The sequence below is a fragment of the Myotis nattereri genome (assembly GCF_964212035.1).
Source record: "Myotis nattereri genome assembly, chromosome: 14".
Taxonomy (NCBI): Eukaryota; Metazoa; Chordata; class Mammalia; order Chiroptera; family Vespertilionidae; genus Myotis; species Myotis nattereri.
Genome location: NC_138089.1, coordinates 4172114 through 4195853, shown reverse-complemented (window position 1 = coordinate 4195853; position 23740 = coordinate 4172114). Strand labels below are relative to the sequence as shown.

The window sequence follows — 23740 nt, the reverse complement described above, 5'->3', positions numbered from 1 at the left end:
AAGGAAGAGTAGTTCTCTAGCCAGCACGTGAGGAGCGCGCGGGAAACGCCCCTCCGCAGTCCCGCAGCCTGTTCATGCGCAGCGAGCTTTGTTTTCCCTGAAAGTCTGAGATTCGGATGCCTGGCTTGCTCTGCGCGGGACCTGCTTACTGAGCCCGCAGTGCTGCCGCCTGCCACGAGGGGCCGCTGGTGAGACACGCCCAAGCAGCAGGTTGGGCAGAGAAAGGCTACCGGAAGCTGGAAAATGTTTCCTAAAGAAGAAACCACCGTCACATCTTCACCAAGAGGAGCCAGGGGAACAGATATTCTTGGGGCTTTGAATATGTTTGCAAAATGCCTTGAAAACCGAGTCAGGGAACGGGGGGGGGGGGGGCGGGGGGAGGGGAAAAATCACGGAAACATACATAGCTGGTCGGAAGCTGTGGTCTGGAAATGATGGAAGTCATAATAAGCATTTGTCAAGGGTTTATGGTTGACTGTTACTTAATCCTCATAACAACGCTTTATAAAGGTAACAATCATGTTCCTCTTTTACAAACTAAGTGACAAAATCTCGTGGCCTTTGTGAGCTTCAGTTTTCTCCTCTGCACTTGGGGCCAGCGGGACTGATGGCAGAGATGACAGATCTGTGACGGAACCGGCCAGGCCAGGCTGTAGTGGCTGCTCCCAGAGAATCCCAGGGCTGTCTCTCGTGCAGACCAGCCGTGCTCTGGTGCACCTGCCGGAGCCTGTGGCCTCCAAGGCCTGGGTCTCCTCTCCAGGAGAAGAGACAGCGCATCACGACTGCTTTTTAGTCCCTCCGCTTGACAGTGACACGTCTTCTCTGCACCCATTCATTGTCTAGAAGTGTTGTGAGGGGCTGAGAAGCACTCTGTGTGCAGGAAGGGAGGACACTGGCTGTGGGCAAACACTAGCCACGTCTTGTACAACACCCGCTGGACAAGTGCTTCCTGAGTCCCTCCTCATGCAGGGAGCCGGGGCATGAGGATGGAGCCAAACACAACGTAAGCTTCCACTTCAGACAAGGTCAGGAGGAGGAGGTTGTGGCTGTGTGGCTACGTATGTGGGCAGGTGGTATTTTTCAGAGGCCCCAGTGTCCCACCTTCTTATTCACACCCTCTGTATTTCCCTCCTACACTGACGCAGCTTGGTCTGTGTGACCAATGGCATAGGGAAGAAGTGATGCTATTCCACTTCAGAATTAGATTTAAAAAGGCGTGACATCTTCCTTCTTGTTTGCATTCTCTTTCTCTCCTGACCCCTTTCTCTGGGGGAGCCAGCTGCTGTCAGGCAGGTCAAAGAGGCCGCAGCTCAGGAAGGAAGGCTCCTGGCACGCGCACGCGGGGGTAAACCTGGGGACGGAACCACTGCTCCATGAAGCGTGCAGATTGATATAAAAGAAAACGGGGGTCCTTTCCCCACTGGATGCTGGGGGTGGAAGCCTTACAATATCTCAAGGAAAAGAATTTTCTGAATCTAGCCTTAGAGAATGAGTGATTTTTATTTGCATGGGTTTCCTTAGTCCAGTCATAGAAGTGGAGCTGGGGCCTCAGTGAAGCTAGAAGCAGCGCCAGTGGCCAGAGTTTATTTCCATGTTGCAGCCAGGGCCTCTTCAGCATTAAGCTGGCTGAAGTCCATTAGTCCAGTGTGTGGGGTCCTCATGGCCATGGGTAATGGGGGTGAATGCAAGGGAGCCCCACAAACCCAGAGTCACCCAACTCCCAGGAGTCCCAAGAGCAGTAAAAGCACAAGAGAGGGAACTCCTTCGTTGAGGGGAGTAAATAGCCCACGTTTTGTGCCCCTGCAGTGGCCACACCCACGCTGACCTTTGTTCTCAGCTGTGACCGACAGCAAGCACCTTCCCTAGTCCCCCCAGCTTCACTGGGCATGCGGCTGCCTCCCCTCTGTTGGCCGCTGGGGAGTGTGAAGCGGCAGCTCCTGGTGAAGCTCCCGGGTGACATGCCTGTAGTGTCTGGCCTTCGCTCTGCTCCTTCCTGTTATTAATAACCAGCTAACGGCGCCAGGTCAGGATGACTGTAGCTCCAGCCATTGGGCTGTAACCTCACAAGAAGCCTTGAGCCAGAACAACGCAGCTCGAGGATTGCTGACCCCGAGGAACTATCTGAGATAAATGCTTTTGGTTTTGAGCTACTAAGTTTGTTATAAGGCAATAGGCAATACATACACATCTACATACGTAATATGTATGTTCATATAAAATAGGGTATGAGACATGTAATGCTATGTGACATCTGAGCCTTGGTCATAGAAAGGAGATGGCTCTGCTTGGTTCTTCTCGGGATGCCTGCCCCAGAGCCTGGCCACTGCACTGTGATGAAGCCCAGCTAGGCTGCACGGAGAGATGACACACAGAGGTCCACGCAGAGAGGGACCAAGTCCCAGCCAGTAACTCCCCTCTCCCGCCAGACATGTGAGCAAGTGAGCCTCCAGGTGATTCCAGCTCTCCCATTCCAGGCTTCCAATTGAGGCCCAGATACTGTGGAGCAGGGTCAAGCTGTCCCTTCTGGGCCTGTCCACACTTCTGGACCAGGGGACCCATGAGCATAATAGATAAAAAATTACTAAGTTTTGGGGTAATTAGGAGCAAATTATATGGATGAAATCATTGTAGATACGTGTGAAGTTGTGCCACATTTTGAATTTCCTGATGCCTTTACCCATTTGTTGGCTCATTTCCTCAGGTCTTTGTTAGACAGTGAAGTTCAACTAAATGAAGGAAATTACACTTGGTTGTTAAAATTTGGGCAGGACCTATGGTGTCACCCGTTGTTTTCATACTCGGACTGTGGTGCCAGTTTTGATTTACAATCTTGGCTCTTACACAGTCACTGAATTCTCAGTTCCAATGTTTTTGTAGTAAAGGTAAACCACACCCATGGCAGATGAATGCACAAAGGGGACAAATGATGCTTGCTCTGCAGAGTGTGCCTGTGCGGTGGGTTAGGCCATCTGTATATTCTCTCATTCTACAAAGATTCTTGGAACATCTAGACGTGGGGCAGTGTGTTAGCCGAGGGTCAGCAGCGGGTTTCTCCTCAGCCACAGGGAAGGTGGAGGGCAGGTTATGCCACTGCTCAGAGCTGTAAGTGCCAACGCAGAGCATTGTGGGAATATCCAGAGTTTCTTATAATAACTTCCTGGGAAGTGCAAAGTCACATACCTCAGGGTAAAAAAAAAAAAAGCTACTCGCCATCATTATTCCTTTGGAAGTTGCGTTGTGGGTGAGCTTTATTTAAGTAGAATTTATTTTAAATCTGCTTAAATACAATAGATATGGTGGTGATTCTTACCATCTACATTGTAGATCTTTAATATTTTAAAGTTTTATTTATCTTTGTCATCTCCTGAAATAGAAGCTGAAAATGGCAGCTGGTTGATTTCCTGGACTCTCCAGGAAGCTTGGGATCAGACATGTGATTTAGGTTTGGCTCCTCTTTGCTCCTGCCCCAGACTCAGTATTAGAAAATAGTGGGACACAGAAAGGGGATTGGCCACCAATCCATTCTGGCAGGGACAGTGGGGCAGCAACAGCTCGTGTGTGTGTGTGTGTGTGTGTGTGTGTGTGTGTGTCTTTGCCATGGAGGAAGTGTCAACAGGAGTGTCCAATGTTTGCAATCAGCAGAGATTCCTATATGCAGAGTGAAAATGTAAATGGCCTGAATATTTTATTTAAAAGACATAGACTGATAAAGGTGGACAAGCTTCCAGAAGACAGTATGGTAAGGATCAAGTTGTTAAGGAAACCAGTGGACCTGGGACCTCCTGCTGCCCCTCCAGGGCTGACGGTGGGTGCTGTGCAGGCACCACTGCTCCGGGGTCTGCCAGCATGTGCTGGCTGCTGGGTCCCGTTGCCCTGGATGGTTAGCCCTGTCTCAGTCTGGAGGTGTCTGTGCAGTTGTACTGAATATCTGTCCTGTTGTGGGTCTGATTGGTTAGGCCCTTCATAAGTCAGTTGTCAAGTACTTTGACTATCACTCCTGCTCTTTCTCATTCCGAGATTTCTCTCCTGAATATCCATCCTTCAAAAAAATTATTGATTGATTTCTAGAGAAAGGGGGGAGATGGAGGGAGACATTGATTTGTTCACTTATTTATACATCATAGGTTGCTGCTTGTATGTGTCCCAACCCAGGATCAAACCCACACCTTGGCACTTTGGACGATGCTCTAACCAATGGAACTACCTGTCCAGAGCCCAAATAGCCATCTTTTTTTCCCCCCAAAACAAGCATTTATTTTTTTTTAATATTTATTGTTCAGATTATTAAAGTTGTTCCTCTTTCCCTCCCCCATAGCTCCCCTCCACCCAGTTCCCACCCAACCCTCTTCCCTTATCCCCCCACTGTCCTCATCCATAGGTGTACAATTTTTGTCCAGTCTCTTCCCGCACCCCCACGCCCCTTCCCCTCCCCCCACCCCAAGAATTGTCAGTCCACTCCCTTTCTATGCCCCTGATTCTATTATATTCACCAGTTTATTCTGTTCATCAGATTTTTTATTCACTTGATTTTTAGATTTACTTGTTGATAGATATGTATTTGTTGTTCATAATTTTATCTTTACCTTTTTCTTCTTCCTCTTCTTAAAGAATACCTTTCAGCATTTCATATAATACTGGTTTGGTGGTGATGAACTCCTTTAGCTTTTTCTTATCTGTGAAGCTCTTTATCTAACCTTCAATTCTGAATGATAGCTTTGCTGGGTAAAGTAACCAAGGTTGTAGGTTCTTGCTATTCATCACTTTGCATATTTCTTGCCACTCCCTTCTGGACTGCAAAGTTTCTGTTGAGAAATCAGCTGACAATCGTATGGGTACTCCCTTGTAGGTAACTAACTGACTTTTTTTCCTTTGACTTGATTCTTGGGATCCTCTTGTCTGCTGTTGGATCTCTGTATAATATTCTTTATTTCAGTCAGTGTATGCTTAATTTCTAGTTGGTCCTTTTTCATAACCTCGAGGATCTCACTAAATTTATCGGCGGTTTCTAGAAAGTTCTTGAAAAACCTTATAACCGTGATTTTGAACTCTATATCCAGTCATTTGCTTTCCTCCATTTCTGTCATTTGTGACCTGTTTCTTTGTCTCCGCATTTTTTATGCTTCCCTGTGTTGATAGAGTGGCTTTGTGTGCTAGGTGTCCTATAGGGCCCAGTGGCTCAGCCTCCCCAATTACCTCAGGTGGACACTCTTGGTGCACCCCTTTGTGGACTGTGTGCACAGTCTTGTTGTAGTTAAGCCTTGATTGTTGTTGGTATCACCGGGAGGAATTGACCTCCAGGCCAATTGTCTGTGAGAATCAGCTGTGTCTACAGTGGGAGAACTTCTGTGCTGAAGACACCCTTATGGGGCAAGACTTGCTTCAGTGGGGCTTTGGTGCTCACTGAGTCTGCCCCCTGAGTGTGTTCCTTATGGATCTGAGGAGTTGTAATCTGGATGGTCCCAATCTGACCACTGGGTACACGGGCTCTTGGATCTCTAAGGAGGTGCTAATTTAGCCTCTTCCTGAGGCTACCCAGCTGGAGGTATGGGGAAATCTGCAGATTCCTCTTCCTTGTTTGGGGTTTGGAGGTGCCCAGGTGAGGCCCAGCTGTGAAGCAATGCAAGCTGCTGTGGGGCCTTGGGCCTTCTTTTGGATGTTCTGGGTCTCTCTGACCCAGCTGCAGTAATTTTAGCTCTCAAAGGGCCAGCCCATTCATATGCAAAAGCCTCTGCTAGCAGCTTGGGTGGGGCGGGGTCTCAGGGAATCAATAGCATGGAGCAAACAGCTATGGTTGATCCTCAGCCCTGCCCAAAGAGGCCCCCGGGTCTCAGTGTCCTGTCTCAGTGTCCCACAGTAATCGCTGCCAGCACCTCTGAGAGAAAGCTGCCCTCAAGTTCTGCCCGATGACAGACAATCCAGTTTCTCCCCGTATGGGTCTGGGTCCCCAGAGATTCGCCCGGAACTGGAGTTCGGAGCTGTGGGGAGCTTGAGACTCCCTCCCGATTGAAAAAGACACTGGCATCCTCCGTTGCCAGTACTTTCCGAGCACACGCGCCTCCGTACCTCTGTACTTTACACCCGCACCTCCTCTGAGTCTCAGTGTGCTCTTCTCTTTCCTTCTAGTTGTAGAGTTTCTACTCAGCCAGCCTTCCCGTGGTTCTGGATGATATCTGTCTCATCTTTTAGTTGTATTTTTGAAGTGGTTGTGTGAGGCAGCAATTTCAGGTGTTTACCTATGTCTCCATCTTGGTTTCTCCCCAAATAGCCATCTTAACGTTACAGATTTAAAGTGTTCCCAATGATCTGTCTTTTTTTGAAAACTTTTATATGACTATATAAGCAGTATATATACATTAGAAAAGAAGTCATAAAATTGTAAATGAAAAAAAATGCTCAGGGACAACAGTTCTGGTGTATTTAGTTATTTTTCTTTTTTTATGTTAACATCAGAAATAGGATCAGATTCTTCATTCTCTCTCGTCTAGCTGATACTTAGACTGAATTACTTCTAAAATAGGGCCTGACCAGCTTTTCCAGTGAGAGACCAGCTGGCAACTGTTTCAGGCTCTGCAGGCTGAACATTCCAGTCACTCACCTCTGCTTACTGTGGAAGCAGCCATAGAAGCATGTAAACAATTGGTGTGGCTGTGTTTCAATAAGATCTTTATTTATAAACACGGGAATCCAAATTTCATCTGATTTTTCACATCACAAAATATTACTGTTGATTTTATTTTTTCAACTATTAAAATGTATTGCCACTTCCTTGTAGGTAACTAACTGCTTTTCTCTTGCTCCTTTTAAGATTCTCTCTTTGTCTTTTGCCCTTGGCATTTTAATTATGATATGTCTTGGTGTGGGCCTCTTTGGGTTCCTCTTGTTTGGGACCCTTTTTGCTTCCTGTACTTGTAAGTCTATTTCTTTCACCAGGTAGGGGAATTTTTCTGTCATTATTTCTTCAAATAGGTTTTCAATATCTTGCTCTCTCGCTTTTCCTAAAACCTAACTAAATATCATAACCATTATTTTCATGTCAACACATATAGATCTACTTTATTCTAACTGTACAGTAGTCCATTGCATATTTCTATCATAATGAATTAGGAGCATTTAGTTTGTTCCCAAATGTGTGTGTGGTTTTTCTTTCCTATCAAAATAGGTTTTGGTAAAAATTCTGTATCTTTGTCTTTGAGGATTTGTCCTTAGCACTTTCCCAATTTCCCTCTTGAAAGTTTGTTCCATTTATACTGTCCTCACTGTGTTCACGTGTTTCCCGTCACCTTGTCACCTCTGGAAGTAGAAATGGTCTTTCCTCAGGGAGCATTGAAAGTGGTGACAAAGTTAGACTTCTTATGTATGTTTCTGGAATACATTCCATCTGACCATTCAGAAGCTCCAGATGGTTTCCATATTTCTGGGGGTCTGATCACCCTCCCCTTGAATTTCATGTTTTTCAGTTACAGCAGTGGCCTGACTCGTATACGGAGAAGTTTGTGCACAGAATCTACCCCATCACATTTTCCGTGGGAAACCCCCAGGAGTGGAGGAAGCTGTTCAAACCCTGTGCTGCCCAGAGACTCTTCCTCCCGGTAGGAACTCTGTTTCAATGAAGTGCCGCTTAAGAGAGAGTTGTCCCTGGAAATGGAGTGGGATTAACCAGAGCACATTTAGAGGCATTTTATAGCTAAAAATGTGTCTCTTGGATCTGTCTGTAGTCACTGCTCTTAGTCTTCATGGTGTAGAAAGAGGGTCCCTGAGTTTGAAAGGTTGTCTTTCCCAAAGATTGAGGGGCTAAGAGCATCCAAAGCATGCTTTGAATGATGGGTCTTTCTGACGCACACCATTTACTAGCTCTGCAAACCTCACAGCTCCCCTGTTGTTCTGCACCTCAATTTGCTCTGTCAGCTTGACCCTCAGTAAATATTAGCTTTGATTATTGTTATTTTTTCTTATAATAGTAACTACCACTAGATATAGCCAGGCTAGGGAATAATTCAGAAAAGGTCCAGAGTTTTGGTGCAGCCTTTTGATTTTGAATTTTTAAGGTAATTTCAATTTTAAAAATAATAAATAGAAAAATTACTGAACTTATATCAAAACCAAGACTATCAAGGAACATAGTAAGAAAATAAAAGAGTAAAATAACCAGAAAACAGAGTGAGGTGGGACTGAAAGGCAGAGCTGTGAGCTCTGAAGGCCCCGCTGAGTGTCTGCTCTGTGTGCAAGGCAGAGAGGGGCTGTGAACTGGTTTCTAGCATAGAAGTGGGATGATCTAACGTGTGGTTTAAAGAGGACACACTGGTCATTGCACACTTACTTAGCTGGATGAATCTCATTGATTGCTGAGGTCAATGAATGATGACTTGTGCTATAATGGTTGCTTTAGAGATGGATTTAGAACCTGTGTGAGAAATAGAATTTATAAGTTTTTATGATTGGTTTGTTGTAAGAGTTGAAGGGAAGTGAGGTAAGAGGGATTTCACCCAGATTTCTGATCTGAAAAGGTTGATCTGTTTGAAATTGCCAATATTCAGCTATTTATGACCTACAAAAAAAGGCCATTTCTTATGGTTCAGTCTACTAAGTGAATGGTGGTGATATTTAGAGATGGAAGAGTCTAGAGAAAAATCTGTTTTGGTAACAGGGGAGATGAATGTGAGTCATATTTTGATTTTGGGGTGCCTGGGAGGCATCCACAAAGGGAAGTCTTACCATCTGTTGGTCTGAAACCCTAAATGGCAGATGGGGTTTTTAGCATTTCTTACACAGAACCTGTGAGAAGAACAAGGCCAGATGGGATTATATTTGTTGTAAGATGGGATTACATGTATTAAAATGGGGGTATGAAAAAATAATCTCAGATTGACACTAAATCTCTAGGTTGGTGATTTTAAAACTACCATTTAGGAAGATGAGAAAAAAGTTGTCAGGCTTCTGCTTATTGTCTTCATTTTGTATATAGCCAAATTTACTGTTGGAAAGTTCTCTCTCAAACCTATCCAAAAAAATATTAGCAACACATTTTTTCCCTGACCTTGAATTAAAAAAACAAACCTACCACATGATGGTTTTCATTCATCCAGCTAAGTAAGTGTTCAATTTTCAATGACAAATGGGTTCTGGCATTCTGCTTTTGTAATAGAAACTAGAGGTTCTTAAAAATAATAGAGATTGTGATTGACAGGACAGTTCTCTTTTCTGAGTCATCTCATAATAGCAGATTATGAACTTGACATTTTTGGACATCAGAGAGATGTAATTTGAAATAAAATTTAGGTGATGTTTTCCTTGAAATTCATCTCTATAAAACCAAATCAGGCATGCTGCTAAAGCAGCACAGAGAAGACAGAAGCCCTAAAGTGTAAACGTTCGTAGGCGGTCGGTCAGTTGACTGAGAAGCACAGTCTTACCCGTTTTCTGAAGAGAGTCTCACCTACCTCACACCTGTGGAAGAAACCCTGTCTCGGGTAAGATTTTACTATGAGAATGATCAGAGTACAAGTCTTTGCAACTCAAGATTTTCAAGTGCAATCACTGGAATCTAGGTCTCACCAAGTCAGGATATCTGAATACTTAAATATCAATGGACATTTACTTTTCTAGTTCTGTGAAGAATGGCCCTGAGAGCAAGACCATTACTGTGCACACTGAACTTCAGATAGCTCAATTAAGCCCTCCAAGCTGCAGGTAATTCAGAAGCTTAAAGTATTTAAAACAATATGCCAATTACAAATAAATAAAAAGTGTTAATTAAATCGATCCTGGAGGACTTTTTCCTTTTCCTTTAGTAAAGGAAATAATTGAGTTTCATGAATTCACATCACTTTTTCCCCACGTAATAAGAATTAGTGAGATGTTTATAATGGATTTATGTCTTACATTACACACTGTGCTTATTTGATTACAAAGACCTCTGTCCTCAATAATGTACTCCACTGGGGATCCTAGAAATATGTAAAATATGACAGAGATCACCGGTTGGAGAGTCTGCAGATACTTGGTCATGTGAGTTAGGTTAAGGTAAGGCACTATACAGGCCTCACCTAGGGAGAAAGGCTTTTTTAACCAAGTTTCAGTAAGTTCCAAGATTATAATAATGTCTGGTGTCTTTCTGGCTCTCAGCACTTGCCTCAAGCACAAGCATCCATGTTCAAGGAAGGAGTTAGGGAAGAATATAGTCAAGAGAAACAGGATACAATTGCTTATAGCCTTGACCTATAAATTTGTCCTAAGAGTTTTCTTTTTTTAAAAAAAATATTTTATTGATTTTTTTTTACAGAGAGGAAGGGAGAGGGATAGAGAGTTAGAAGCATCACTGAGAAACATTGATCAGATGCCTCCTGCACACTCCCTACTGGGGATGTGCCCGCACCCAAGGTACATGCCCTTGACTGGAATCGAACCTGGGACCCTTCAGTCCACAGGCTGACTCTCTATCCACTGAGCCAAACCGGTTAGGGCAAGTTTCCTTTTTTTAATAATTAAAAAATTTTCTATTATAGTTGACATACATTATTATGTTTCAGGTGTACACCTCATTGCTTAGACATTACATAACTTACCAACTGATCATCCCAATAAATATCACATCCATCTGACACTATATATAATTATTAGAATATTATTGACTACATTCCCTATGCTGTACTTTACATCCCCATGACTATTCTGTAACAACCAATTTGTACTTCTAAATTCTTTCACCTTTTTCATCCATCCCCGCAGCGTCTCTCTCATCTGGCAAATGTTTTTTGTATCTATGAATCCATTTATGTTCTGCTTGTTTGTTTATTTTTTTTTAGATTTAATTGTTGATAGATGTATATTTATTTTATTGTTCATATTTTTAATATTTTTTCTTCTTCTTCTAAAAGAAGACCCTTTGATATTTATGTAACACTGGGTTGGTGGTGATGAACTCCTTTAGCTTTTCTTGTCTGGAAAACTCTTTATATGCCCTTTGATTCTAAATGAGATTTTTGCTGGGTAGAATAGTCTTGGTTGTAAGGTCCTTGCTTTTCATAACTTTAAATATTTCTTGTCAATCCCTTCCGGCCTGCAAAGTTCCTGTTGAGAAATCAGCTGACAGTCCTTATAGGCAACTAACTGCTTTTCTCGTAGTGCTTTTTAAAAAATATATATTATTGATTTTTTACAGAGAGGAAGGGAGAGGGATAGAGAGTTAGAAACATTGATCAGCTGCCTCCTGCACACCCCCCACTGGGGATGTGCCCGCAGCCAAAGTACATGCCCTTGACTGGAACGAACCTGGGACCCTTCAGTCCGCAGGCTGACGCTCTATCCACTGAGCCAAACCGGTTAGGGCTCTTGTACAGCTTTTAAGGGTTTCTCTTTGTCTTTAACCTTTTGCATTTTAATTGTCTTGGTGTAGGTCTCTTTGGGTTCCTCTTGTTAGGGACTTAGCACTTCTTGGAATTGTATGTCTATTTTCTTGACCAAATTAGGGAAGTTTTTTCAAAAAGATTTTCAATTTCTTGCACTCTTTCTCTCTTTTCTCCTTTACAAACAGCTCTTAAATATTAACAGAAATCAGCAATCACTAGAAATTTGAAGAATCCCCCTAATAGGACAGCCGTCAAAACAACTTAGAGAAAATAATATATATACAATGAATAAAACTTCTAAAGAAATTATCACTAGTACCCTCAGAAATAAAAGAAGATAATATATGAAGACACAAGATTCTGTAAAAAATATGAAACAGGATTAAACATAAATTCTTGTAAGTTCAAAATATGATAACAGAAATGAATAACTCAATAGAATAATTGAAAGAAAAGGCTGAGGAAATCTTTGTGAAAGTAAAATTAAAAGAAGAAACAATAAAAACTAATTCAATAATGTCAATAAGATGATCGGAAAGTTAGAGGATAAGTCCAACATCTCAACAAATAAGGACTTTGGGGTATGGCTGGGTTGGTTGGAGTGTTGTCAAAAGGTTGTGGGTTTGACTTCCAGTCAGGGCACATGCCTAGGTTGTGGTTTGATCCCAGGTTGGGTTGTGTACAGAAGGCAGCTGATTGATGTCTCTCTCTCTCTCTCTCTCTCTCTCTCTCTCTCTCTCTCTCTATTCCTTTCTCTCTAAAATCTATAAAAATGTATTCTTGAGTGAGGATAAAAAAATAGGGACTTTGGGAAGAGAGAATAGAGAACATAATCGACAAAAAATCAACAGTAAAAGTAATTTAAGAAAATTTTCCAAACTAAGAAGACACCAGTTCCCAAATTGATGGAACCCACCAAAAGACTATCATATTATATGAAGAAAAAAAAAAGACCCACTGCATCAGGCAAAACGACTTGAACTTTCAAGATGGAAACATAGAAGCCTCCTGAACTTCCCTCCTCCCATGGACAAGCAAACCTGCAGATACACACAGAGGAATTCCCTCTGAAGAAATCTGGAAATTAGCTGGAGGCCTCTGTCAAGTAAGACTCCCTCCACGTTCTGCGTGGAGTAGGGTTCGGTATCTGAAAGAGGAGCCGCACAACAAATGAGAGAAAAAGACAGGAGATAATTTTGCAATTTTGGGGGACCAGGCGGGCAAGTCCCGAAGGACTTCCTCCCATGCTCAGGCCATTCCAATCTTTTATTGATCTGGAGTAGCCCTTAGGGTAAGGAGGTTTCAATGACACACAGATCAGCAAACAATTTCCAGGAATAGACAAAGTATCTGATTAGCTCATCAATAGATTTCCGGGAGTATCTGATTAACAATAATCAACAAGGATCTACACAAGTATCTAAGGAATTAAGTGAACTAAGGTGGGGATGCTTCAACTATTATTACCTAAATTCACTGGGTGGTTCCTAGATTAACTGGGTGGTGCGCAGTCCTGACCTTTGCTAGGACTTCAGAGGTTACTAGCTTTTGGGGGGTCTCTGTCTAAACTCAGCTAGTGAAGACAATGAATGGACTCTGGCAGGCCTCCTACACATCAGGCCACAAGAAAACACCCACATAAAAATGGGTCTTGGCACATCCTCAACTACTGGAATCAATCAGAGCAAAGAAGGTGGTTTGTACAATCACAGATGTTTGAGAGATAACCAGGAGGTTGGGCCAGGCTGATCAAAAAGGTTCATTTTCTACATAAAACTATTTTTTCAAGACTAGGAGAGATGGCTGTTTTATCTGATGTACGGGAACGAAGAAAAAAAATGAAGAAACCAAGAATATATTCCAAAAATAACCCCCCTAAAAATAGACTTTAATGAAATGGAGGTAAGTACTTTATTTGATAAAGAATTCAAAACTACAGTCATAAAGATGTCACTGAAGTCAAGAGAATAATGTATGAACAAAGTGAAATTTACAACAAAATAAAATTTACTACAAAGATAAAATGTAAGAAAGTAGCAAACAGAAATCATAGAGCTGAAGATATAACTGCACTGAAAATTTCGATAGAGGAGTTCAACAAATACAACTATTAGAACAATAGGAATAAAAAGAAGATCATATTCAATTCACATCCAAGGGATCAAAAATCAGAGGGGCTTCAGACTTCTCAATAGTAATAGGGAAATTGCTAAAATACTAGAGAAATGCCTTTAAAACTCATCATTTCCAACCTGGAATTCCATATGCAGCCAACAACAAATCAAGTGAATGGGTAGAATAAAAACATTTTCAACACTAATTTCTAAAGGTACATGCACATCTGTGTTCATTGCAACATTATTTACAATAGCCAAGATATGGAAACAACCTAAGTGTATATGTATGTGGTACACTTATACAATAGAATACTATTCAGCCATAAAAAGGTGAAATCCTGACATTTGGACACCATGGATGGACCTTGAGGAAATAAGTCAGATGGATAAAGACAAATACCATATTATTTCACTCATATCCTATCTAATAAAAGAGAAACATGGTAATTAGCCATAACTCCACTACCCTTCCCATTGGCTAATCAGGGCAATATGCAAATTAACTGCCAGCCAAGATGGCAGCCGGCAGCCAGGCAGCTTGAAACGAACAAGAGGCTTGCTTGCTTCAGTGATGGAGGACTCCAACATTCCCCGCCTGCTGCTGCCGGCCTCTGAGCTGGCAGTTTGAAACATTGTTACAAATATAGAAGCTAAACAAAACCCCAGAAACCTGATTTCAGCTAGCCAGGATCTCAGAGCTGGAGTTGAAACAGTGTTTCGATTATAGAACCCAAACAAACCAGATACCTGCTTTCAGCAGTGGAGGCCTAAGAGCTGGAGCCAAGCCTCAGAGCTAAATCTGGCCCAGAATAAAAAAGAAAAAAGAAAAAAAGGAGCAGTTGGGAGCTTCAGTCACCTGCCAGCCTGAAAACAGCCCTCAGCCCTTCACCCAGACTGGCCAGGCACCCCAGTGGGGACCTCCACCCTAAAGGGTGTGTGACGAGCTGCAAACAGCCATCACCACCTCATCCAGGCTGGCCAGGCACCCCAGTGGGGACCCCCACCCTGATCCAGGACACACTTTAGGGCAAACGAGCCGGCCCCCACCCATGCACCAGACCTCTATCCTATATAGTAAAAGGGTAATATGCCTCCCAGCACCGGGATCAGTGTAACAGAGGGCATCGCCCAAACCCCCTGATCGCCCTGCGGCTCTGTGTGTGACAGGGGGCAGGGCCACAACCTCCCTATCCGCCCTGCTCTGTTCATGAGAGGGGAAGGCACCCCAACCCCCTGATCAGCCCTGCTCTGTGCCTGATAGGGGGGAGCTCCCCTACCCCCTGATCGCCCTGCGGCTCTGTGTGTGACAGGCTTCAGTGCCCCAACCCCCTGATCGGCCCTGCTCTGTGTGTGACAGGGTGCGGCACCGCAACCCCCCCCAACCCCCCACAGGCCCTGCTCTGTGTGTGATGGGGTAGAGCCATAACCTCCCCATCGGCCCTACCCTGAGTGTTACAGTGGCAGTGCCCCAACCCCCTGATTGGTCCTGGTCTGTGGATGATAGAGGGCGGTGCCCCAACTGCCCCCCACGGGCCCTGCTCTGTGTGTGACGGGGTAGAGCCATAACCTCCCCATTGGCCCTGCCCTGAGTGTGACAGGGTGCAGCACCCCAACCCCCTGATCCGCCCTGCTCTGTGTGTGACAGGGGGTGGTGCCCCAACTCCCCTATCGACCCTGCTCTGTGCATGACAGGGGGGAGCTCCCCAACCCCCTGATTGACCCTGCTCTGTGTGTGACAGGGTACGGAGCCCCAACCCCCCTGATGGGCCCTGCTCTGTGGTGACAGGGGGCAGCGCCCCAACCCCCTGATTGGCCCTGCTCTGTGCATGACAGGGGGTGCGTCGCAACCTCCCCATCGACCCTGCATTGAGTGTGACAGGGGGCGGTGCCCCAATCCCCCAATCGGCCCTACCCTGAGCGTGACTGAGGGTGGCATTGCAACTTTCCGATCCGCTCTGCTCTGTGCATGACAGGGGGCTGCGCCCCAACTCCCCAATCGGCCCTGCTCTGAGCCCGACCAGGGGCTGCACCTAGGGATTGGGCCTGCCCTCTGCCACCCGGGAGCAGGCCTAAGCCAGCAGGTCATTATCTCCCGAGGGGTCCCAGACTGTGAGAGGGCATAGGCCCGGCTGAGGCACCCTCCCTTCCCCCTGAGTGCACAAATTTTTGTGCACCGGGCCACTAGTCTATATAATAAAAGCCTAAGCGACCATTATGGCAGAACGACCAGAAAGACCAGTTGCAATGATGCACACCTACCACCAGGGGGCAGACATTTAATGCAGGAGCTGCCCCCAGTGCTCAGTGAGCTCCCACAGACAGAGCTCCACTCAGCCAGAAACCGGGCTGGAGAGCGCTGAGGTGGTGGTGGGAGCTTCTCCCGCCTCCGCTGCAGTGCTAAAGAGCAACAAGCTGAGTGGTAAGGAGTGAGCAGGCGGGCAGTAAGGAGTGAGGGATCCCAGATTGTGAGAGGGATGTCCGACTGCTGGTGAGGGGTCCCGGACTGTGACAGGGCACAGGCTGGACTGAGGAACCCCTCCAGTGCACAAATTTTGTGCACCGGGCCTCTAGTGTAGAATATAAAATCAAAAATAAGACAAACAAAATCCAAAAGATAATCTTATAGAGGCAGACAACAGATAAGTGGTTATCAGAGGGGAAGGGGACCTGGAGGGAGGATGCAATAGCTAAAGGAGGTCAATTGTATGGTAATGGCTGGGAACTAGGTTTAATTTTGTGTTGAGTACAATGTTGAATTGTAATGTTGCATTCCTGAAACTTACATAAAGTTATAAATCAGCGTTATCACAATAAATATATATGCATGTATATGTATACATTTGATAAGTTAGCTTCATTAAATCCAGGAAAGTTAAAAGAAATTCTGCTTTTGATATAAATATAATATTGGAACTTTAAAAGAAGACTTTTTTTTTTAGATTTGTATAGTTTCAAAATATTTACCTCTGAGTTTTCACTCAGGAAACCAGTGGAGAGTGTTCTCCAACAAAATGCAGGCATACATGAAGCAAGAACAAGATGTGGGACTCACGCCCTAACTGGTTTGGCTCAGTGGATAGAGCGTCAGCCTGTGGACTGAAGAGTCCTGGGTTCGATTCCAGTCAAGGGCATGTACCGTGGTTGCGGGTACATCCCCAGTAGGGAGTGTGCAGGAGGCAGCTGATCCATGTTTCTCCCTCATCGATGTTTCTAACTCTCTATCTCTCTCCCAACCTCTCTGTAAAAAATCAATAAAATATATTTTTAAAAAATAATGTAAGGCCAAGAAAAATTAAATTAATCAATCCCATTGACTTTAAATTTTTGGAGCAGATGTCTGCATAACCCTTAATTGATTAAAACATCAGTGTTATATATTTTTATTCAGAACTAACTGGCTAATCAGTCATGATGACAAATATATACTGTCTCACATGAGTGGGAGTAGTTTTCTCTCGAATTCAGTTTCTAAAATTAGCTTTTTCACTGGAACACCATGCATTCTCTCATTTCCTTAAACACATTCTAGGGATTGACTTGACCTTTCTATAATTTATCAGCCAAAATCCAGCAATCATTAGCATTTTTGACACATGAATTTAAATAGAGGACTTTTCTGTGCTTTATTGTTCCTTTTCAATAAAATAAATTGGCAGCACATTGAGTCCTTGGGATGTGTCTTGCACATGCAAGACCTCATAATTGTATTTACATGTGACACCGAATTAGTATTATAACATGAGTTTACTAGTACTTGTGTAGAGCCCGCCTTGCCTCGACAGCACTCTGTAGTTGTGCTTTAAAATAGTCAGCAGACTAATGCTCCTTCATGGCAAGGTGGTTCCCTTTCCTTGGAAAAACAGAGGAAAAAGAAAGGCTGGTGTGTTTTTTAAGTTTGTGTCCTCAATTAAAGCATTTATCCTAATTGTGAATTATTAAACTGGATGTCAACATAATCTTTTACGAAATGGTAGGTGATGATTATTTTTCATTTTATTAGTTTGTAAAATCTATTCCTCAAGTCGATGAGAAAGATAAATCTGGTGGCTAATCAAGTGAGCTTTTAAATTATTCCGGAATGAAGCCTGTGTGGCCTGGCATCCGCATCTGTGCCTCGGGGTTCCATATTGGGGGTCCCAGTGAAGGGTTGCCTTTGTCAGCTGTCGTAACAAACGGCTCTTCATAGCACAGACTGGTGGCTTAATGAGCAAAACTTATTTTCAGGGTTCAGGAGCCTGGAAGCCTGAAGTCTGGTGCCAGCATGGCTGGGTTCTGGAGAGCCCCTGTTTTGCTTACAGAAGGCTGCCTTCCTCTTGTGTTGTCACACGGTGAAGAGAGAGGACACGCTCTCTGGTAAGGGTTGAACTTTCAAAGGAATGAAAACAGCAGCAAATTACTGTGGCTCGGTTTTTTCCAACCTCCATTCAGGCCGCTTCTCTTTCTCTCTCAGTTTTTTTCTTGGAACAGTTAGATCTCTGTTGTCTCCTAAAAGGTCACGATCTGGTCATGAGGGCTTTGCCCTCCTGGCCTCATCTAATCCTAATGACTGCCACGTCCCATCTCCAAGGCCCATCACATGGAGGGGGCAGTGTTGGGGCTTTCATATATGAATTTTGGAAAGACACAGGCATTCTATCTATAACAAGGGCTGTGATGGTGTTAGGATGATGTTGGGCCAGGGGTCCAGGAGGATTCAAATCCCTCTTTGGTTAAATCTACCACTAAATTTGGGGAACAAGGGCAAAGCCAGGCAGATTACACGGTTACTAATGAAAGCTTTGTAGTCTAGAGCCCTCGTGCAAACTCTGGCAGATATGCAGTTAGCAAAGGAGAACTCAGTAAGTGTTTTGCTTGAATGACCTGCAACAGAGGGTAACAAATCAGAGCCTATGAGCCAAGCGTGGCTTTTACATTTCCCATGTTGAAAATTCAAAAGAAGATTTTGTGAGATTTGGAAATTATATGAAATTCAAATTTCATATAATGTGTTATTAGAATAAATAATAAGGTTTTGTTAGAATACAGCCATACTCATTTGTTTATACATTGTCGATGGATGCTTTCGTGCTGCAGTGGCAGAGTTGCATGGGTTCAAAAGAGCCTAAAATATTTACTCTCTGGCCCTTTAGAGAAAAAGTTTGCCTATTCCCAAGTCTAAATCTTGGCTCAAAATATATTTCAAAAAGACGCAGAGCCATACCCATGAATACTAGAAACAAATGGATCCGGAGACGGAATACTTACTCCAAAGCATGGCGTGAGCTGGCTTTGAGACTGTCCACTTCAAGTTGTGTGATGCCAGACCTAACTGTTCCAAGAAGAGAAAAACAGATGGCCTTATGGGAGAAGGGAAGAAGACAGAGCCACAGTAATTTGCTGATCTTTTCGTTCCTTTGGAAGTTCAGCCTTTACCAAGTAGAATCCTGGGCCCTGAAATGGGACCAATCTAGATAAAGATCTTCTTTGAGTCTTTACCCCTTGATTGGCACTTACCATTCAAGTCACAGGAGATGGAGGTATGGGAGCTCAGAGTGGTACCCTTTCTAAAACTCAACCTTAATTGATGAAAATCGGTGGCATTATTGGAATCAGGCCACTTCCTTTGTCCCTGACTTGTTTTCTCCCTCCTCCCCTTCCCTGTCACACACAAGGTGATTTTAAAGGATGTGGACTCGCTCCTCTACGTGGACACTGACGTTCTCTTTCTGAGACCCGTCGACGACATCTGGAAGCTCCTGCGGCAGTTTAACTCCACCCAGCTCGCAGCCATGGCCCCTGAGCATGAGATCCCCCAGACCGGCTGGTACAGCCGCTTTGCTCAGCACCCTTTTTATGGCTCCGCAGGAGTTAATTCGGGAGTCATGCTAATGAATTTAACTCGTATAAGAAGTGCCCAGTTCAAGGTAAGGAAGTACTTTATTTTCCTTGTTTAAAATTTGGAATTTTGTCTTTTCCGGACAGTCAGTGTGCTGATTAGGAAATCGACAAGTAAGGATGGGAGGAGCCAGGGAACGGTGTTTGGAGAATTGTGGGATATTTGTCTGCTCAGGAAAAGCCCAGGGGGTTATTGAATCTAAAGCTTCCGCGGAGTTTCCCTTCAGGACTATTGCGCTGCATTTCTGAGTCCTGTCACGCTTGAACTCCGAGTGTATCCAGTGCTTCATGAAACCCTTGGGGACTGTCCTTGGAATCGCCGTGGGGTACATTTACCTAGTACACAGATATTTGTACAAGGCTGTACACGGCCTCATTTTTTATCCCAGCAAATAATGGGAACTAGTCAAAAATAATCCTCCTATTAAAAAGAATTAGGTAGCCCTAGCCGGTTTTGCTCAGTGGATAGTGTCAGCCTGCAGACCAAAGGGTCCGGGCTCGATTCCAGTCAAGGGCATGTACCTGGGTTGCAGGCTCCTCAGTGGACAAGATGGATTTGCTTTGCTTCAGCTGCTCCGATGGTTTCTTCTTTTCCAGAACAGCATGATTCCAACAGGGTTGGCTTGGGAGGACATGCTGTACCCTCTATACCAGAAGTACAAGAATGCCATCACGTGGGGAGACCAGGATTTATTAAATATTATTTTTTACTTCAATCCAGGTAGGTTGTTTTTCCAGAATGTCATTTGTATGGGAGTGTGCCCACCTCACCCCATAGAGACGTTCCAGCCAGGTCTATACTGAGAGCATGAGCTGTGTCTGCGTCCCCTCCCCACCCAGCTGGCTCAAGGGACCCTGGGATCTCTTGGAGGTGGGTCTTTGTACTGCTGACACAAAGACCAAATGATAAAACCTCCAACACTGGATCCATTTTTTGAGAATCTCTCTTATATTTTGCCAGCACAATTCTTCTGAGAAGTACAGTCAAAATTAATGGGAGGCACTGAACTAAATGAAAATGTTATCATCTAGGCATGAGGCCCTCTTCGCCTGAACAATGTCTGGATTGAAGGGAATGGATTCTTGGGATCCTTAAAGGAAAGTGACTTATTCAAGGGTAAAAGAGCCTGAATAAGGACTCAGGTTCCCAAATCCCTTTTCGTTTTCATTTGGGGCAGAGGGAAATTCTTTTTGTATTGTTATATCCATGATATTGTGGAGTTGAGCGGGGGAGAGAGACAAACATTTCTGGTCTATGTTTTTATTTTGACACTTAAAACTAACAACATTTCCTTTTAAAGACTTCAGCCTCTGGTTGCAAATCACCCTGGACCCACCTGCTATGTACCTTTATTTTCTTTAACAAAACCCTGGAATAAAACCTTTGAATCAAAAAGGATCAAATGCAAGGGGGGCGGGGGCAGAAGCAGGTGGACACAGTTTCTGGGAAAGATACCCAATGCTCATTCATTAGACAAAGGGAAGATGTTGCCATTCACTTGGGACATTTCCGCCCATTGCACTCTGATAATCACAGGGATTTTCAAGTCCGCATCTTCTGCTTTTTCTTGTTCAGCACGTTTCATCTTTTTTTCTAGGGTAAGATTCTCGACTGCAAATAAAAGGCCTCTGGAGTTAGTCTAAATGCAAAGGGCACTTTAAAAGAAAACCAAACTGCTGTCCCATGGAAACAGGGCAGACAGGCCAGCAGACTCAGCCAGAACCTGAAGCAGGAAAGAGAAATGATGGGAACCAGGTTGGACTTTCTCCCACTCAGGCTGGTTTTTCCTCTTTTAAAACTCATTCTCTGCTCCTCAGACCTCAAAGCAAAGTACCGAGGTCTCAAGCTGCAGGTCCAGCCCCACGTAAAGACTAACTGATCCCAACCCACAGCTCAGGGAGAGATCTGTGGGTTCCAGCGCAGCCAGTTAGGCCAAGCATGGCGCTGAGGGACCATGGCTGACATTGATTATGTGCTCATGTCAGGTGCTGGTCTCAGCATTATCTTCTTTAACCCTCACAGCAACCCTGAGAATGTAAAGGCAAAACTACCGAGTGAAAGATGATTCGTATGACAGCTAATGAGCGCGGGAGCACGGCATGAGTCCAGGACACTCGGCTCCAGCCCTATGTATTTGGGGAGGAGATTTTGGAGAGGGGAATCTGAGAGAGCTGGGCAGATACCCCACAGTGGATATCTCTGCTGCATTATTTCTGTTCTTTTAAATATTGCATTTTCCTTTCTGCTGAGTGGCTAAAACTGTCTTCCATAATCTTAATCTGTTTGAATTCCTAAACTGAGGAATTTAAATAATCTGCCAAGTTGCCTCCCCAGATACCCTCTGAGCCTATTGCAGACTGTTCAAGGGTGTGACTAGAAGTAAACAACCCTCAAAGGGAGTCACAGCAACCTTGTGATTACAGACGAGCCCCTTGTCTTTATTTTATTTTTTCCTTTATTTTATTTTATTTTATTTATTTTTTCCCATTACCTTCTTGTCTTTCTTTTAGGCTGAAAACCAGCTGAATAAATGCCTTCCTCACTACCCCTCTTAGATCCATTGAATACAAGAATAAAGTAAAGTTTCCTGGCTTTAGATTAGTATTAGGTAACTACTTGATTTTTTTTTTTTTTTTTGGTATCTGTTGCCTGCATTTAATCTGCTATTTTATACTTTATTCAAGAATTTTATTTAACATGAAGTCTTTGACCCAGTCGATGTAATTCAGTGGTTGAGCAACTATCTATGAATCAGGAGGTCCCAGTAGAATTCCTGGGTTTTGGGCTCAATCCCCAGTTGGGGCATTAAGGAGGCAGCCAATCAATAATTCTCTCTCATCATTGATGTTTCTATCTCTCCCTCCCTCTTCCTTCCTCTCTGAAATGAATAAAAATATTTTTCTAAACAAACAAACACACATGAGGTCTTTGAACTGAAATCAGTGCAGTCCATCACAGTGAACGGCTTTTCTTTGTTTCTATTGGCTGTGAGCACTTTCTATAAACTTGAACAAACTGCATTTTAAAAGAAGATTTTTTCACCTCTATCCCTGGCAAGGAGAGACAGAGGAAAGATTGGCCCTGACACCAGAGATAAACATGCTTATTACTATGGTTCTTTGGGTTGCCACAGTTGAAGTAATGCACGCAAAATGGAACATATATCTAGATATCATTATCATAGATATCCTGTAGCCAATGGTATCACTATTATAATGTGTTTAAAAGTCATTAGCTACAAAGGGGTTTTAGAACTCGTGCTGTAATTAGATTCAGGCCTTGGGGTGGGGGGTGGGGGGTGATTGCAGTGCTGGGCGACAGGCTGGTACAAGAGGAGACAGCTGAAGCCCATGGAGGGCACACAGGTAGGTCAGTCTACAGGTCGTTTCCTGACAGGTGAGCTAAGGCAGCTTCTTCAGGGGGTGGAAGACTGAGCTCACATCTTAACCAGGGAAATTTGAGTGCAAGAGCAGAATCCCATAGAAAGGTAAATATGACAAGAATCGAAAGGAACTCTGTAGAAAGATGTGCTTGGGTTAATGCCCGAGGCTGCAAGGAAAAGAAACTCCACTCCCCAAGGGTGCAGGGAGACCAGGAGCACATGGATCGGATCATGCTGGTCATTATGAGAACAAGTTCTGGAAGCTGCTAAGGCCAAAGCTGATTTTTTCATCCCTGATGGCCTCTGTCATTTTGCTTCTCTCCATGCCCCTCTGATTCTATTTTACCATTTAGAAGTGTTAACGTAAAATCCATTGAAACCTGTAAAGAAATTTTGTGAGTTTATTTGAGCGAAACTGTCGACATATGCCAGGAAGCAGAACCTCAACAAGTTGAGATAATGCTCCGGAGACTGGAGGGTTACATCTGTATTTATACATTGCAATCAAAGGAAGGGACGGATATAGGTGGGTTACATGAAATTCACTGGTGATAGACTAGAGAGGCGGGAGAAAGCAAAGGCGGGGGGGGGGGGGGGACCCCTGGGATTGCATAAAAAGTAAAATGATAGACACATACTTAGGTGGGTGCAGGAACAATTAACATGATAACAATGAAGGAATTTGTGGTCTCTCTCCTGGCACCCAGCACATTAGGTTGTGCCCCAAGGGGTCCAAAAAAAGGGAAGTTACAAGTTACCCAGACATTTCAAAGTATATGTTATTATAGAGGCAAAAAGGCAGAGGCTCGGTTACGGTAAAGGTTGACCTTGTCAGTGAAGATACCGGCCTAGGACAGCCGTGGGCAAACTATGGCCCGCGGGCCGAATTCGGCCCGTTTGAAATGAATAAAACTATTGAAAAAAAAGACCGTACCCTTTTATGTAATGATGTTTACTTTGAATTTATATTAGTTCACACAAACACTCCATCCATGCTTTTGTTCCGGCTCTCCAGTCCAGT

General features: G+C 44.0%; 1 protein-coding gene across 1 annotated transcript in view; it reads left to right on the top strand.

Annotated features, from left to right (window-relative positions):
* The window catches only part of GXYLT2 (glucoside xylosyltransferase 2), a gene marked incomplete at both ends in the record, with an annotated part of 146304 nt that overhangs the window by 61496 nt on the left and 61068 nt on the right, over positions 1–23740 (top strand). The window contains 3 exons of the mRNA XM_081106247.1: positions 7458–7589; positions 19114–19365; positions 19934–20057. Coding sequence (XP_080962373.1) covers positions 7458–7589; positions 19114–19365; positions 19934–20057 — 508 coding nt within the window. The remainder of the gene's footprint in view (positions 1–7457; positions 7590–19113; positions 19366–19933; positions 20058–23740) is intronic.